This window comes from Silene latifolia, chromosome 11, assembly GCF_048544455.1.
Source record: "Silene latifolia isolate original U9 population chromosome 11, ASM4854445v1, whole genome shotgun sequence".
NCBI lineage: Eukaryota > Viridiplantae > Streptophyta > Magnoliopsida > Caryophyllales > Caryophyllaceae > Silene > Silene latifolia.
In genome coordinates, this window is record NC_133536.1 from 82,009,425 (window position 1) to 82,026,541 (window position 17,117).

The 17,117-nt window shown below is 38.4% G+C and overlaps 1 protein-coding gene across 1 annotated transcript; it reads right to left on the reverse strand.

The window, feature by feature from the left end:
- Nucleotides 1–6,017: 6,017 nt before the first annotated feature.
- Nucleotides 6,018–6,856, reverse strand: LOC141614944 (protein MIZU-KUSSEI 1-like). The gene has a single exon (XM_074433599.1). It carries the CDS (start codon nucleotides 6,798–6,800, stop codon nucleotides 6,018–6,020), a length of 783 nt encoding a protein of 260 aa, XP_074289700.1. The 5' UTR covers nucleotides 6,801–6,856.
- Between the last annotated feature and the right edge of the window lie 10,261 nt (nucleotides 6,857–17,117).

A 17,117-nucleotide genomic window follows, 5' to 3' on the forward strand; every position in this document is an offset into this window, starting at 1 on the left:
GACTCGTTAGCTCTTGCATTGGGGCCTAGGTTTGGCGGTATTGGCTCAGTTAAGTACTTGAGCTTACCGTCAGCAATGGCAGCATTCCGTAATGATGCCCCCCAGTCCGCAAAGTTGGACCCATCATTCTTCAGTCGTGTGAACTGATTCATGTGGTCCATGAAAGCTTTTAGCCAGGACTTGCGTCCAAGTGTGGCACTTGGCATAGGGATTTCGTTGTTTCCAGCCATTTGTTGTAAGCAGTATTATCAATATAAAACGAATTCTACACTGCGAAAAGAAGAATAAAAACATAATAAGCATACTCATCGTTATGATTTAAGTCTAATGCAAAACTGTTATAAGCGAAGACTCAAGCATTTATACAATTGACCTCCCTCAAGAATTATATAAATGATCCCAAGACTCAATTATCTGTAAATTGATAAGCCAACCTTTTGGCTAATTCTACTTTTAGAATTCTTGGTCGATAAATTTCTGTAAATTCTATCTATAGTCCATCATAATCTCGAGAAACTCTTCGGATTATAATGTTGAGGTAAACTAAGTCAACACAAACTACTTACCCAACGTAGAAGGGGTCATATGGAGAGTAAGGTCCTATATGCCTACCGACGAAGAAGGGATTCATAGTTGTTTGGCCTTGTAAAGACTAGTCTCAATTTCAGTTTTAGAGGAAGATCCCATCAACTTTATTTTAATTCATTTTAAGTGAACTAATATCTAGCATGCGAGAATGAATAAACTAAGATGATGGCTTAAAATTGTGTGACATCTTTATGTCCATGATAACTAACATCCAAACTATATGAGTCAATTTTCATGCATATCAGTAGGTGGTTTGGTTCAGGCGGAATATGATGCACTAACTATTAAGCGAATGAAAAGCAACGAGAATGGAAAAACGTAAAACAAAACAAAGTCCTAGTGTGGCCTATCTACCAAAATGAACATAAATACAACTTTGAAATACTTCCTAGGACCCGAGAAGCTTGTCTTGATGTTCCATCTTGGTCCATGTAGCGGGAGTGAGCAATCCAATCTCCATCTTTAGTCTTCTCAAAATTACAATAAATAAATTACAAAATAAACCTATTTACATTCTAATTTCAAAAACATAATACTAAATAAAATTAAAGGAGATACGAGATCTCAAAATTACATTAAAATTATGTTTCCATCATTACGAAAACATAATTAACTAAGGCCACACTAGGTAATACAAATTACAACCGATTGCAAAAATACGTAAATTAAACCATTCAACGATTCAAACAACTAAATAAAAATGCATCAACTATAAATTAATCATTCAAGACATAATTCCTTAATTATGTAGAGTAATTTATCCAAACCACCTATTTAAATGATCAAATTATGTGACAATTCCTCAATTACTCACAATAATTCCAATCTTAATACATATTAACTTGTAATATGAATTAATCCAACATTATTTTAAACCTCTTTAAAATAATTAGGTATCTTAAATTTGTGAACTTTTTCACAACAAACAATCATACATTATTGAAATAATGTATAATCATCATTGGCCAAAATAAAACAAAAAACCGAAAAAAAAAATTCTCTCGGCATTATGCCCTAATAGTTTCGAAAAACCTTTTTTTTTTCTTTTTCCTGCTCTCGGCTTTTAGCCAAAATTCCAAAAAAAAACTTTTTTTTTCTTTTCGGCATTCTGCCCAAATATCAAAAACAGTTTTTTTCCTATCTTTCTTTTTCGAGAAAAATAACCCCATTTATATGAACAATTTGTTTAAAGTTGCTACTAGAACAAGATTGGCATAATCATCAACATTTAAATTAATGAATCATGATCTTAAACAACAATTTAACATCATGTGAGCCAAAAACTATATAGCAAAAACAAATAATCATCAAAAAAAAAAAAAAAAAACAATTCGGCCGAATCAATTTTTTTTTGCCGAATGAAATTAAAAACAATTAACAATTAAAAACCCTAACTAATTAACAATTAAAAACAATGTAAGCATCACATTAGTATACATAAACATCATAATAACATCAAAACAACTAATTACAATCGCAAATTAAATAAACAATTCAAAAACCAACTAATAAATTGAAATTTAAAACAAAATAACACACCTTCAAACAACAAGAGAAATGAAAAGAATGGTGGTGAGCAAATGAGATGGCGGTGGCGGTGGCGGTGTTAGTTGTTGGTGGTGTCGTCGGTGGTGGTGGTGCTAGTTGTTGGTGGTGTTGTCGGTTCCGTCGCGTTGCTCACCTCCTTCCTTTTTTTGTGTTTTGGTAAAGTATGAAAGAGGGAAGGGATGTCGCTGGAAAATAGAGTAAAAAAGCGGGCGACCGATTTTGGCGACGAGGAATAGTGCAGTCGCCAATTTGGCGACCGAAGTCGGTCGCTAATTTCGAAATTTTCGTTGCTAAATTCAGTCGCTATTTTGGCGACTGATATCAGTCGCCCGAGTTTTTTATCTGTCGCTAACTTGGCGACTGCGCAAAACAGTCGCTTAAACTAGTCGCCCGACAGCTGAATTCTTGTAGAGTTTATTGGCTAGGGAGGGCACATTAATGGTACTCCCGGAGGACCTAAGAATTTTTCTGGAGTATATCCCGTAAAGGTTGTTGGTGTTTATTAAGGGTAGTTGTCGTGTAAAGAGGTGCAGTTAAGGTGCAGCGGATGAGACGTTTTTTTGTTGTGGAGTGGTGATGGTAACAACGGTAGTGAATCTTTGTCTCATCCGAGGATAAGAAGAAGAAATGGTGTTTGGTATAGGGGTTAAGATTATTTTTTTTCCGGGGGGACCTTGGGTGGAGGAGCGGGGAGAAGCTAGAGTCGAAATCTAGACCGGGCCGAAATTTTATAATGTAATTATAAGTATTGAAAATTCTCATTATTCTCCGGAGGCATAATCCAATTATTCGTGCGTCTTTGTTGATTGTTTGCGTGTTTAATCTTTCGAAGTTCCTCTTTACTTTTGAACTACAAAAATAACCATCGATAAGCTATTATCATTTGGAGTTGTTCATGATTAACTTAGATGGCAATAAAATTCGTAGAATTTCATATAATATTAGATTTAAACCAATAGGGAAAAATAAAATTTTCAATGAAATGGAAAAAAAATAACTTTGACTGGGCTAATAAAAACTATGTGTACTATCTAATGAAGAAAAAGATAGACAAAATAGAAACTTACCTTTAAAAGTGGAGTTTCTCCATACTCCTCTAACTAAAGTCTCCATCTATACTCTTTTCATTTCGGGCAAAATTTCATCGTATTATTTTTTTTCTATCAAATTTTCTAGTAACATATATACTGTATAAATCTTGATTTCTAAACCATATTTTATCAAAGTTGGATATGATATTTTAGGAAACATTAAAATATATATTTGAAAATAAAATCTCATATATGGAAAGAATAATAATCAGCCCATAATTACTATGAGATTGATTTCATTACATATGTATGACCCTTCTTCGTTAAATATGACTGTAGAACTTAATAAGAGTAAAGATTAAGGGCAATTTTTTTTTTGAAGTACACAATATTTTCCAAAATTCGGCCCGGGCCGCGGCCCAGCCGACCAGTGCCTAGCTTCGTCAGTGTGGAGGAGGTACCGGTGGTTCCTGGTGATGAATATGGTGAATGTAATATGATAGTAATCACTTATTTGAATAGTCAAAGTAACAATATTTGCAGCGACCTGGAGTAGTGATAGTAATAGAACTATCAACGGGAGTAGTGAAATTATCAATATTAATGCGGCATTAGTGAAAATAACAATAATTACGGCAGAGTAGTGAAAGTAACAGTAGTAATAACAAATGTAATAAAAGTAACAATACTAACAACAAAAGAAAATATATATGAACAATTAACTAATCAATCGATTTAAATAAAATATTAATAGCGGGAGTAGTGAATTTGTCTCATAATTTATTTCATTGTAATTTTAAGATACATCATAGAAAAATATTTAATGATTACTTTATGAGTTATGCAACTTTAAGGTAGTTTTATTTAATTGAAAATAAATTTTAATGCTAATTTTAGGTAGCCCGGGCAGGGCCGGGCACCCATACTAGTGTATATATATATAATCCACAAACCAATGGACTTTTATGTAAGTAGATAAATACATACAATTTAATTATACTATATAGTTTATTACATGTACAAATTTGTTTAACATAGACAAATATAGTATAAGTAGGTTATGTTTTGGGAACTAAGTAAAGGGAAATAAATCAGAATTGTTTCAAAAGATACAATATTCCATAATCTGCATATTTTATAAAATTAAATAAACAACTAATTTAAAATTAAATTGAAATGATACAATATTCCATAATTTGTATATTCAATAAAATTAGATAATCAACTGATTTAAAAATTAAATTTGATAAATAATTACCGTAAAATTGGATGTAGCAGATACGATAATAATCACTCATATGACTAATAAAAGTAACAATAATAACAACGGGAGTAGTAAAATTAACATTATTAAATGTGGGAGTAGTGAAGGAAACGATAATGACGGCAGTGAGTAGTGAAAGTAATAGTAGTCACAACAAATATAATTAAAGTAACAGTAGGAACAACATAGAAAGTATGAAAAATTAGTTAATAATTCGAGTTAAGAAAAAAAATTATTTTACTAAATATAATTTGATAAAATACAACGGGAATGAATAGAGCCGTAAAAATAGCGTGAGTAGTAAAAGAAACAACAATAACCGGAAAAGTAGTGAATTATAATATTAACATGATATTTCATGAAAGTATTACAAAAGTTGGCTGGTGTGAGTGGTAAGGGCTCTCATCTCTTAAACAAGTGGTCAGGGGTTCGATTCCTGACTCTTGCGAATGAAAAAACCAAACTTGGGAGGGGTCAACCTATTAAATTGCCTTCAGTACCCCGAAGGAGATTGCCTCATACGTGATTGGTTCTTGTGGCGGAATTAAGATTTGCGATAAAGAACGAAAATTAAATTTTCAGCAGGACGAATGTTTTGGTAAAAATTTACCGATTATTGATTTAATTTAGTGAGTGATAGTGAGTAATCTACGGCCAACGATGATGTGAATAAAACGGATTTAACAAACGAATGAACGACGAATAAAAGGTTGACACGCAAGGTTTTGGTGACGCGGAAAACCCGATGTGGGAACAACCGCGGGGGGGAGTCGGAATCCCACCAATTTGGCACTAAAATCGAGAGAATATTATGCAAGTAAGGAAATACAAGGACTGTTTTACTAGCGAGGTATGACTAAGTAAAGACGGAATATTGAGGGAGAGAGTGTTGAAGTGCTGAACGATGATCCCTTTGCTTTGCTCTTCCTTCGCATTATATAGTTGTGAATCTAGGTCTAGAGTCCACAAACTCCCAAGTCAACCCCACAAGAATAGGAGGTGGTTGCTGATTTTTTCACGTGGACTTTGACAAAGTAATACTTCAATTGTGTTTGTTTAGCTTTCATCCCATGACTCTTGATATGCCACGTCATTGATCCTATTTAGTCGCTCTCCTCCAATCAATGCTTGCCACGTCACAATAAATAAAAAGGTAATTTTTATCCCAACAACGAACAAGTAAAGACATAACATAAATAAATAAAAAATTCAAAACTTTAACAAAAAAATTGGCAAATCTTCATTTTCTGAGTACCCCTATTCCTCCATTGGGTTGTTCTGTTCAGTAGATGGTTTTCCTAGTGGTGGCTGGTGGTTTGAGGTACAGTAATTAATCGACACCATTGGCACAATTTGAAAACAAAATGAACTAAACAAGTCAGGAATACATTGTACAAATTACAATACCTACAAATGAGAAACTCTAGATTTTGTCAATCATGAATCAACGTCCAAGATTGTAAAGTTAAACAATAAAATGGACGAACAATACATTTTACATCGATCATCTAGTCATCTACCCGGGTTCAAAATCAATCAAACAGGATTCCTACAGGCTTACAATCTTAAAAGACATTTTTCGCCATCTAAATCCGAACAAAGAAAATACTGAGTTCCGGTCCGCTGCCTCCATCCGGGTTCATCATGTAGTATGTTTCTGAATCCTTAGACCCAACAACCCGTTCGAAGTAGGCTCGCATGTACGTAAGCTCACCATCAGGCGACTCATAAGCTTCGTTACTAGGTAGTACACCTGCACCCATTGATGCAGCATGCAACATTTTCATGACATTCAAGTCATCATCTGTGGGCTCTCTTTTGATCCCATATCCTGTTTTCCGCCCATTATTATACATTGTCCAAATGGGCTCTTCAATCAGCTTGGTCTTGTCTGACGGGTGCTTCTCACACTCGAGCGCAATCCGAACCAGACCCAAGCCCATTTCTTGCAAGAGCTTGCCGGTTGGGATGGCAAGCTCTAACAATAACATGGGAAGGCACCTAGGATTTTCTTGGATTGCTAGGTTGACTCTGGCTTTGCGGTGGCCAAAGAGTGTGCCAGTTATGCGTGTCCCACCATGGACGTGCCCGTCATTGAGCCGACTGGATATGGGTATCCGGCAAGTTGGGGTTACAATGGGGAAAGACCTTATGACTGAACGCACCCTTCTCATGATCTTGTTGGATTTGTTTTTTCGCTGATTGGCTAATTCGAGGGATACTGGGGGTCGTGTGGGCGACCATGAGCCGCTGTTTATTGGGGTAATGGCTGCAGGTTGTGGTGCTCGAGGGGACGAGGTTGGTTGTGGTGATCGAGGGGACGAGGTTTGTTTTGGTGATGTTGGGGATGGTCGATGGGATCCGGTCATGGTGGTAGGCTGAGAAGAATGGACTAGATAGGACGATGTTGATTACAGGATGTTTTGTGCAGGGAATGAATAGCTTTCTTTCTGAATAGAGAAGACACACAAAAGAGTATATGTAGAGAATGTTGTGGCCTGCACGTTCATCAAATATTTACTAGTAGCATTAACCAAGTCAATATATTAGTGAAATAGTGGTCATCATGATTCATGACTACAAGCCATAATTCAACTATTCAAGTCATTAACATCCATGACGTGCCTCGGAATTTAATTAATATCCGATTGCCCAGGTCAAATACAATGTTTTAGTAACAGGCAAACCTCCGATAGTTTAGCTAGTAAATTCATCTACGTTCAACAGCCATGAATAGGCTTGATACCCGATTGCCAGAGTACAATGTCAACTACGGCCTATCCGGATCCAATTACTTAAATAGAATACAGTGTCTTATCCCTTGTTTGCTAAATTTGTGTCAGGTTTCTGGTCGGATGAAAAATTACCAACTCTAATCATAATAACAACAATAGTAGTTACAAATAAATAATACACCCCACCAAAAGGGAGAGGGGAAAAGCCGGCCATAGAAGTGATTAGAAGCCGTTAACATCAGTTAGAATGTGCAAATCACTCCACAAAATGATCTACTGACGTGCACAGCAGTCCGCACGCTTACAAGGGCAACTCTATTGCCATTATAAGTTTACTCTCTCCGTCGTCATTTGTTTAACTTTGATTTTGACACAAATACAAAAAAAATGGGGTGAGACCATTTGTAGGTGATGTTATTGAGTGAAAAGTGAACAATGAATGTATGACCACTTAATGGATGGCGACAGAGCGCCACGGGTGGTACTAAATTTAAAACACAAACTTGTGATTTTGACTCCGAATGATGAATTGCTTGATCTCCGTCATTGACGATGAAGAAAATACACAAGAAATAATGTGTTATAACTATGGAAAAACAACTTCTAGCCGTCGTAATCGTTTTGGTGTTCGTGCAAGTTTGATGATTCAACGACCCGAGTCCCCAAATATAGCTTTAATTGGGTTTATCGGCTATAATCAAAGATTAAGATTATTGAAAACTAAAACATTGACGCCCTTTCAAAGAATCATTATGTGATTCCACAATCTTTCTAACCCTAAATTCAATGGTTTAATACTGTTGTTGGAAGCAATCGGGTACAAACTGGATTCCTTTTGCAATGATTCTAGTTTAATAATTTAGAATGATCTTAAATCTCTAGCTATATCCTATTTAAGTGAATCAATTTGAAATTCAAAAGTAGGAAAAAAAAGGATAAAATATTAATGATAAAATTTTGAAAATATCATCGGTGGTACTCAAACTCAACTAATTCTCACATGGTTATACAATCAACTAATTCTCACATGGTTATACAATTCAAAAATCTCCTCAAATAGACTCATTTCACTCCTATAACCCACTTAGCTAATCACAATAACATTTGTAATGGTTTTCTTTATCAACTGGAAGTGATTAATATCCACCATCCACCATCCACCATCCACCATCCTAAAGCTGTGTCGCCTAAACCACTTCTAGTGACTAATTCAAGGTACATGATATGAGTTACCTTACTTTACAAAGTAACTTAGAGTTTGTGGCTGAGTAATTTAACTTTCTTGTGGAGTTTTAGCTTTATACTCCCTCCATTTAACTCCACACTACACATATTCCATTTTTATCCATTCAACTCCACACTACACCTTTCTAAAAAAAGAATTAGTAAATAACCATTTTATTCTAATTAAAACAACTTATTTACATAAATTGTCACTCATACCCCACTAAACCCCACCTTTTCTTACTAATAAAGCAACTTTATTTGTCACAATTTGTACCTTTAATAATTTTCTAATTTTTTTCTTAAAACTTGTGCAAAAATGATGTGTAGTGTGGAGTTGAATGGAGGGAGTATATGCCTTAAAAAAATTAAAAGCACACTCTTTCGTCCCATAGACCCAATGAGTTTTGTAATCGGTACACTTACAAATAGCTTGAGAGGGTGTACTCCTTAAACAATACTCATTGGTGAAATTAGATACATCAATATACGGGGAAAGCATATAGATCTCAAACGTTTGATACTATTGTGCAATTTAGCCCCATGTCTTTCTATTAGTGCAAATTAACTTCATAAGTTATACTTGATGTGCAATTAAGCTTAACTGAGTATATTCATGTAAATTTCTAACCCGAAAAAAAATGACATGACATCGGAAAATCAACACCGCCTTATGAAAGCTCCTAGATAATGGATCAACTAATCCAAAAGCCTTTAGATTCAACGCTCATTTACCATCAACAACCTCTTGACTGGATTAACTTTTACATTGATGACATTGTTAAACGTACAAGAATTGCCATGCCAAGCGAGAAATAGTAATTATCCGAGCATAGCACCTACTCCTTGACGCGGCTTAGTAATCAACACAACATACACACTGGACCTGATGATAAAATGTTTAACCCAAAATCACAAAACTGATGTTTTACTTTATATCTCTTTATATGTCACTGTAATACCTGGTAAATTCTAGAGCTAGTACTCGACCGAGTAAACCTCACTCGACCGAGTGAGGGACCAAGTGAGTCTGCAAATTTGTTAAAGCTCTTGATTCGTAGGTTACTCGACCGAGTGGAGGTTCACTCGACCGAGTGCTGCGAGAACCGCTGAGTTTTCAAGCGTGGGCTTTTCTATTGATGAGCCTTGTGTAGATACCCAGTATCTGCTGAGACTCCAACAAACACCCGATGATTATCGGACTATAACATGTTTTGGAATCGCGACGTTTGATCGGCAATTTGTGTACAACTTTACGTCGGAAAACTTAAAACGATTTCAAAAGTAAAACATTTCAAAACATTTCAAAAATACCCGGAGTGTTTAATGCACGACGACGGGCTCGCAATGACACTAACTAGAGTCAAAAGCGACACCGGACCAAAAACCGACTCAAAAATTCAAATCCCGACTCCAACAACGAGTCAAACAGAGTCAACCACAAAAAACAAACATTCAAAACCTTCTATGCTAAGATTTCCCGGATTTATGAATGGTCAAGTACCAAATATATGATTACAAATCCTAGGATAGAATTGCTCTTGTGTGAAAGCGACAAGACACCTCGAAGACCCGCGACGTGGCTCGCGCCTCTTTGAGCAGCCCAGGTGGCCACGTCGCTCAAAACTCACACAACCACTCATTTTCCTATAAATACCCCTCAAATGCCCCCATTTGAGAAGTTACGCGAGTGTCCACCCCCTCTTTTCTCCCTTAAAATTCTCGACTCGACTTCTTAAGTCACAATCCGACGCGTATTTACGACCTACCGATCGTAAATGCAAGCCTTACACATTGTTTGGTACCGTCATCGTGCATTAAATCACTTGTCCGACCACTTCAACCACTACACCGTCACTAATCTTAAAACACTCTTTTTACTTACCAAAACGGTTTTAAACCGAGTTTTTTCCGACCAAACGAGTTGTTACACTTACGTCGGTCACTCGCCATAACCAAACATGTAAGTATGAGGGTGTAAAAATCCTCCTTTTATCATGTTTTTTATTTGTTTTATGACTATAACATGCTAACACATGCATAATATGATCCAAAACATGGGATAAACGAGCCAAAACTGATTTTTGGTCTGAGACAGAAGCCCCTTGGTTCGCCGGTTTGCGAGCGCCTAAATGGGGTGTCCAGGTCAGAACTCAACCGTGTTTGTTCTCGTCATTCCCCTTTAATTCATTTTCATATTTGTAATCGGTTTTTACCATTTCAAATATTTTCAAACTTTCTTATTTTATTTTATTTCTTTTAACCATAAAACATTTTTCACCCTTGGTTCCTCATACCATGACGGTTAAATCCGTGTTTCGGTGATAATATTTGGTTAATAACATTTAAAAGGTACTTAAACCCTTTTATTTCATTTCTTTACATTTCGGGAGGTAATTTAAAGCCTTTTATCATTTCCAAAATAAACATATTAGTCCCCAACACAAAGTCATTCTTAGTTCTACATAGCATGCCGGATTTTAACCCGGGTACGATGATGAGTATCGACTAATTACATTCAAGTGAACTTCAGACAATTAGTTCATGATTTTTTTCAAAACTATTCATGTCAAGCTTGTCAAGTCGAACCCGACACCGAATATCGTCAAAATAATGATGATTATTCGAGTCTAGTTCTCCAAATCAACAAACGCGGTCTAAACGACCCTTTCAAATCAAATCAGGTTCAAATACCCATTTTTCAACACGTTTTATAACGTTTTCTGAATGGCCAGAATACGGCATATAACCGTAGGTTGACCCGCGCCTAAAACAGGCCTTTCAATTCTCATTTTCAAAACCAGGGGAGGCCCATTGTACCGCTTGTGACACCCCCATACTACAAGTGCCTTACGAGGACCACTCAGGTATAAAGATGTCACCATCTCGGTTTCCCGAGGCAATGATAATCAAAAGACAATAAAGAAACAACATTTAAATAGCATAAATTTTAGTGAATACAATCCAAAACCAACTGATGAAATACGGTTACATGTTCTCAAACCAATAGTCTAACAACTAATAAAAAATGTCTGATAAGCTAGTAAAACTACAGCGGAAGACTCTATCATCTCGTGGTGACACATCCCAGCTAGCCCATATGTCTCGACTTACACCTGCTCAACAACTGCTCACCATCCCCGAATGGATCACCATAGTTTTTCAAAACATTAAACGGGGTCAGTACTAATCACACAATCATATATAATTACCATAAAACAGAAACCAACACATCAAAATCGTCACATAACCCAAACTCCACAATCAACTCCTCATCACTGATTACACACTAAAGTGTGTAGTCCTGCCAGAGTACCCATCGCAACAGGTAAGTCCACTCCGCCAGTGTGGGACCGCAGCTGTTCCCACCTAAACCCCGCTCATACCGTAGAGCGATAAACCCAAATCCATTAATGTGCACATCCCTTCTGTGGCGGGTTCCACAGAAGGCGAATAATGGGCTTGAAGCCACTTCCGCAAGTGACTCCACTCAGCCAGGGACGCACCCCGAAGATCACTGACAGATACAATCAATCACAACTATCAACAGTAACCAACTCCAACAACCGTCACAATACGAGTATGATACTATACAACAATCACAACCAACAATCAACACATTATGTGACTAATACTGAGTAGGGAAACCCTACCTGGAATGCAACACACGCAGACGATCTCAACAGCTGTATCAAAAAGCCTCTTCTACGAATCCTCCTCCTAACACATCATCACATAATCACTAACCACACAAAAACTAACACAAATCCCTAATCCCCCAAATTAGGGTTTAAACAAACTTGAGTAAATACTATAAAATTGGTACGTAGATCTTGCCCTCGATGCAAGGATCACAAGGATGCAAAGAACGATGAAATCCGATCTCTCAAGCTCCGGGATTTGTCAATAACACAGATGAATGCGAAGAACGTAACTTGAATCTCTTTTCAATGTGATTAGGTTTGTAAAAGTGTATTATAAAGATGACGGAAAGATTTATATATTAATCCGTGTTATTAACAAAACCCGACAAAACATTACCCGAAAGCCGAGCTACTCGATCGAGTAACTGACGTACTCGATCGAGTGCCACTTATTCGATCGAGTGCCCATGCTACTCGATCGAGTACCCTACAGGCAGAATACTGTTTTAAAAACCAAAACACCCTTACTCGACAGAGTAAGGCCACTCGATAGAGTACCCAGAGACACATAAAACCGTAGTATTACAGTCTTCCCTCCTTAAAAAGAACTTCGTCCCCGAAGTTCAAACCACAACAAAGAAAAGACATACTACTATACTCCCGACACAACAACCAAAACAAAACTCAATACAAAACATACTACCAACCAAACTCAACCCGACTCAAACCACTACTAACTATTCCGACACAACACAAAAAGGTGCAAAACTCTTCGCGATCATCTCCTACCCCCCTAAAAGAAACAAGGTTACGTCTCCGTAACCATACATACCTGACCAAAAAGGGAAGGGTAACACTCTCTCATGGCCTCCTCTGCCTCCCATGTAGTATCCTCAACCTCATGATTAGACCAAAGGATCTTAAGCAAGACTGTCTCACCATGTCTAGTCTTCCTAACCTTCCGGTCAAGAATCTGCTTAGGCACCTCAAGGTAAGACAAGGACTCATCTAGCTCTATGCTCTCTGCCTCTAACACATGTGACGGATCACTCACATACTTGCGCAGCTGAGATACATGAAACACGTTCTGTACCCTATCCAAAGAAGACGGTAAAGCCAAACGATAAGTAACCTCTCCAACCCGGTCTAGGATCTCATATGGTCCTATGAACTTCTGACTCAACTTGCATTTCTTCCCAAATATCACAACCCCACGCATATGAGACACTTTCAGAAGAACCTTGTCCCCAACCTGAAACTCTATATCCCGGCGATGTAGATCTGCATAACTCTTTTGCCTATCCTGAGCTGCTCTCACCCTCTCTCTGATCATCTTAATCTGCTCAACCATCTCATGTACCATCTCTGGTCCAAAAACCACTGCCTCAGCCCTGTCGTCCCAACAAATCGGACTCCTACATCTCCTCCCATATAAAGCCTCAAATGGCGCCATGCCAATACTAGTGTGATAGCTGTTGTTGTAAGAAAACTCAATCAAATCTAACCTCTGCTCCCATCTACCACCAAAATCCATCACACAAGCTCGTAACATGTCCTCAAGAGTCTTGATTGTTCTCTCTGTCCGACCATCTGTTGCAGGATTAAATGTTGTACTCATCTTCAATGTCGTTCCCAAAGATTCCTACAACTCTTTCCAAAACCTTGAGATAAACCTCACATCTCTGTCAGATACTATGTCTTTAGGCACCCCATGTAACCTTAGCACATTCTTCCGATAGGCCGTAGCTAATTATGCCGTAGTCCATGTATCTTTCATTGGCACAAAATGAGCTGACTTGGTCAGTCGATCCACTATAACCCATATCATGTTGTTACCCTGTTGACTCTTTGGCAAACCCACGATAAAATCCATAGAAATGGATTCCCACTTTCACTCAGGTACCTCAAGAGACTGAATCTTACCTTTTGGTCATCGCTGTTCCCCTTTAACTCGCTGGCATATCAAACAACGGGCCACAAACTCAGCTGTTTCTTTCTTCATCCCAGGTCACCAGAACGTCTTCTTTAAATCCTTGTACAGCTTGTCACCACCTGGATGTACCGAATATGGTGTACAATGTGCCTCTGTCATGATTGTCTTTTTCAGCTCCTCATCATTAGGGACACACCACCTCCCATCAAACCTCAAACTACCATCGGTATGAATAGAGAATCTAGACACCGTCCCTTTCTCTACTCCAGCTCTCGACTCCACCATCTTAGGATCCAACACCTGTTTACCTCGAATATCATCATAAAGATCAGGCTGTACTGTCAAATCCCCCATGGCATCCCCTTTCTGGTAGGGCTGAGCAAAACCGTATACCCGATACGGATTTGAAAACCGTATCGGGTATACGGTTTTTAAATTCACAATTTTGTCGATACGGATCCGACCCGGTTTAACCGTATACCCGGTTTTCGTATACCCGATTTTTCCCTATATCCGGTTTTCGCATACCCGGATACGGATTTCAGTTGTTTGTTGTTCAATTTATTGCATACGCGATAAAACCGATACACCGTAACTTAAATTTAATAAAAGGTTACATATTAAAATAATCAAAATTTCAATATTCATTATACAAATGCATTAAGAAAAAGAAAGTGGACAAGTTAAAGTGATTTTGGTTATAAACTATTTAGTTTTTGTAAGATATTTTTGGTTTTTTTATTTTTTTTTTTCAAAAACCGTATCAGAAACCGTATACCCGGTTTTGTTTTTGTCCGACACGGATACTATACGGTTTTTTGAAAACCGTATCGTATATACGAAAATCCGTATCGTATATACGTAAATTCGTTTAATTGAAACCGTATACCGTATCGTATCCGTATATTAAAACCGTTTCGTATATTTTTGCTCACCCCTACTTTCTGGATCATATGTATCCCAAACTTCCAAACCTCATCTCTCAACCTCATCAAAGATATAGCTGTGCACAAAGCATGAACACTCTTCCTGCTCAAGGCATCTGCAACTACATTGGCTTTCCCTTCATGGTAGATAATATCCATGTCATAATCGCCAATTAACTCCATCCACCTCCTCTGTCTCATGTTCAACTCCTTTTGAGTGAAGATGTACTTGAGACTCTTGTGATCTGAAAATACCTTAAAGGTCGCCCCATAAAGGTAATGTCTCCAAATATTGAGATCAAACACCATTGCACCCAACTCTAGATCGTGTGTAGGATAATTCTCCTCATAAGGCTTCAATTGCCTAGAAGCATAGGCAATGACTCTACCGTTCTGCATCAACAAACATCCCAACCCATTCTTTGAGGCAACTGTATAAACCTCAAAGTTCTCACTCCCATCAGGCAATGCTAAGATTGGAGCTGTGGTCAAACGCTCCTTTAATGTTTGGAACGCCGTCTCACAACTCTCATCCCAACGAAACCTGTTCTCTTTCCTCATCAAAGCTGTCATAGGTCTAGCAATCTTGGAGAAATCCTTCACGAACCGTCTGTAGTATCCTGCTAAACCCAAGAAACTTCTAATCTCAGCTACGTTCTTTGGTGCTTCCCACTTGGTAACTGCCTCAATCTTTGCAGGATCCACAGCTACCCCATCCTTAGAGATCATATGCCCAAGAAAAGCAACTTTCTCTAACCAGAACTCACACTTGGACAACTTAGCATACAACTCATGCTCCCTCATGGTCTGCAACACAATCCTCAGATGTTCCTCATGTTCCTCCTTAGTCTTCGAGTAGACTAAGATGTCATCTATGAAAACCACCACGAACTTGTCCAAAAACTGACTGAAGACTATGTTCATCAAATCCATAAACACAGCCGGCGCATTAGATAACCCAAAAGGCATCACCACATACTCATAATGGCCATACCTCGACGTAAAAGCTGTCTTTGGTATGTCCTCATCTCTAATCTTCACATGATGGTACCCCGATCTCAGATCAATCTTGGAAAAGACTGCTGCACCACTCAACTGATCAAACAGGTCATCTATCCTTGGCAAAGGATACTTGTTCTTCACCGTCACTCGGTTCAGCTCCCTGTAATCTATGCACAACCTCAAACTCCCATCTTTCTTTTTCACGAAAAGAACTGGTGCTCCCCACAGTGATACACTAGGTCTGATGTATCCCTTCTCTATCAGATCATCTAACTGCTTCGTGAGCTTCTCCAACTCCTTAGGACCCATCCGGTACGGTGCCTTAGAGATTGGCCTCGTCCCCGGTTTCAGTTCAATACTGAAATCTATCTCCCTCCTCGGTGGCAACCCCGGAATCTCCTCTGGAAAGACATCTGAAAACTCCCCCACAACTGGTATCTGATCAACTGTCAGACTCTCTATCCGGTCATCTCTCACATGGCACAAGATCATCGGGCACCCCTTCCTCAGATAGGACTTCAAGGTCACAGCTGCAATAAACTTAACTTTGGGTTTGACAAAAAACCCACGATAAGACACACAAATGCCGTTAGGACCTCTCAGAGACACTTTCTTTTGATGACAGTCTATCTTAGCTTTGTACTTCCCTAACCAATCCATCCCGACTATCATCTCAAAACGTCTAAAGGAAACTCTAGCAAGTCTACAGGTAGATCAACTTGCCCAACTATCATAGATACATCCCTAAACAACCTCTCACATGTTACAGACTCTCCTGAAGGTATAAAAACTTTCTCACTTACACACTCATACTCTCTCAAACCCAACTGTTTAACATGACTCGAAGATACAAACGACTGAGACGCCCCCGAATCAAACAAAATAAAGGTGTAAACACCATTAACAAGAAAAGTACCAGTGATAACATGTGCGTCGTCCTCAGCTGCTTGTTTCTCCATCATAAACAGCTTTCCACTAGTCTTCTGCCTAGCTCCTTGGACAGTACTGGCAGAGGTAGTCGGCTTAGCGCCTAACCCCTGGTTGTTGTTGGTGTTCGTAGCTGGCTTCTGATAAGAACTACCGCCATTGCGGTTAGCTCCCCCATTGTTGCTCTGACCTCCCCGGTTGTTCCATGACCCAGCTGGCCTGTTACTCGCAAAACTCTGTGCCGGCCCCTGAGAAAAGCTCCCCTGTCTCGGCCTCTGGTAACCCCCGCTCACCG

What these genes read in the sequence shown, in the direction of transcription:
- LOC141614944 (XM_074433599.1), bottom strand. Translation starts at nt 6,800, where the DNA reads ATGACCGGATCCCATCGACCATCCCCAACATCACCAAAACAAACCTCG.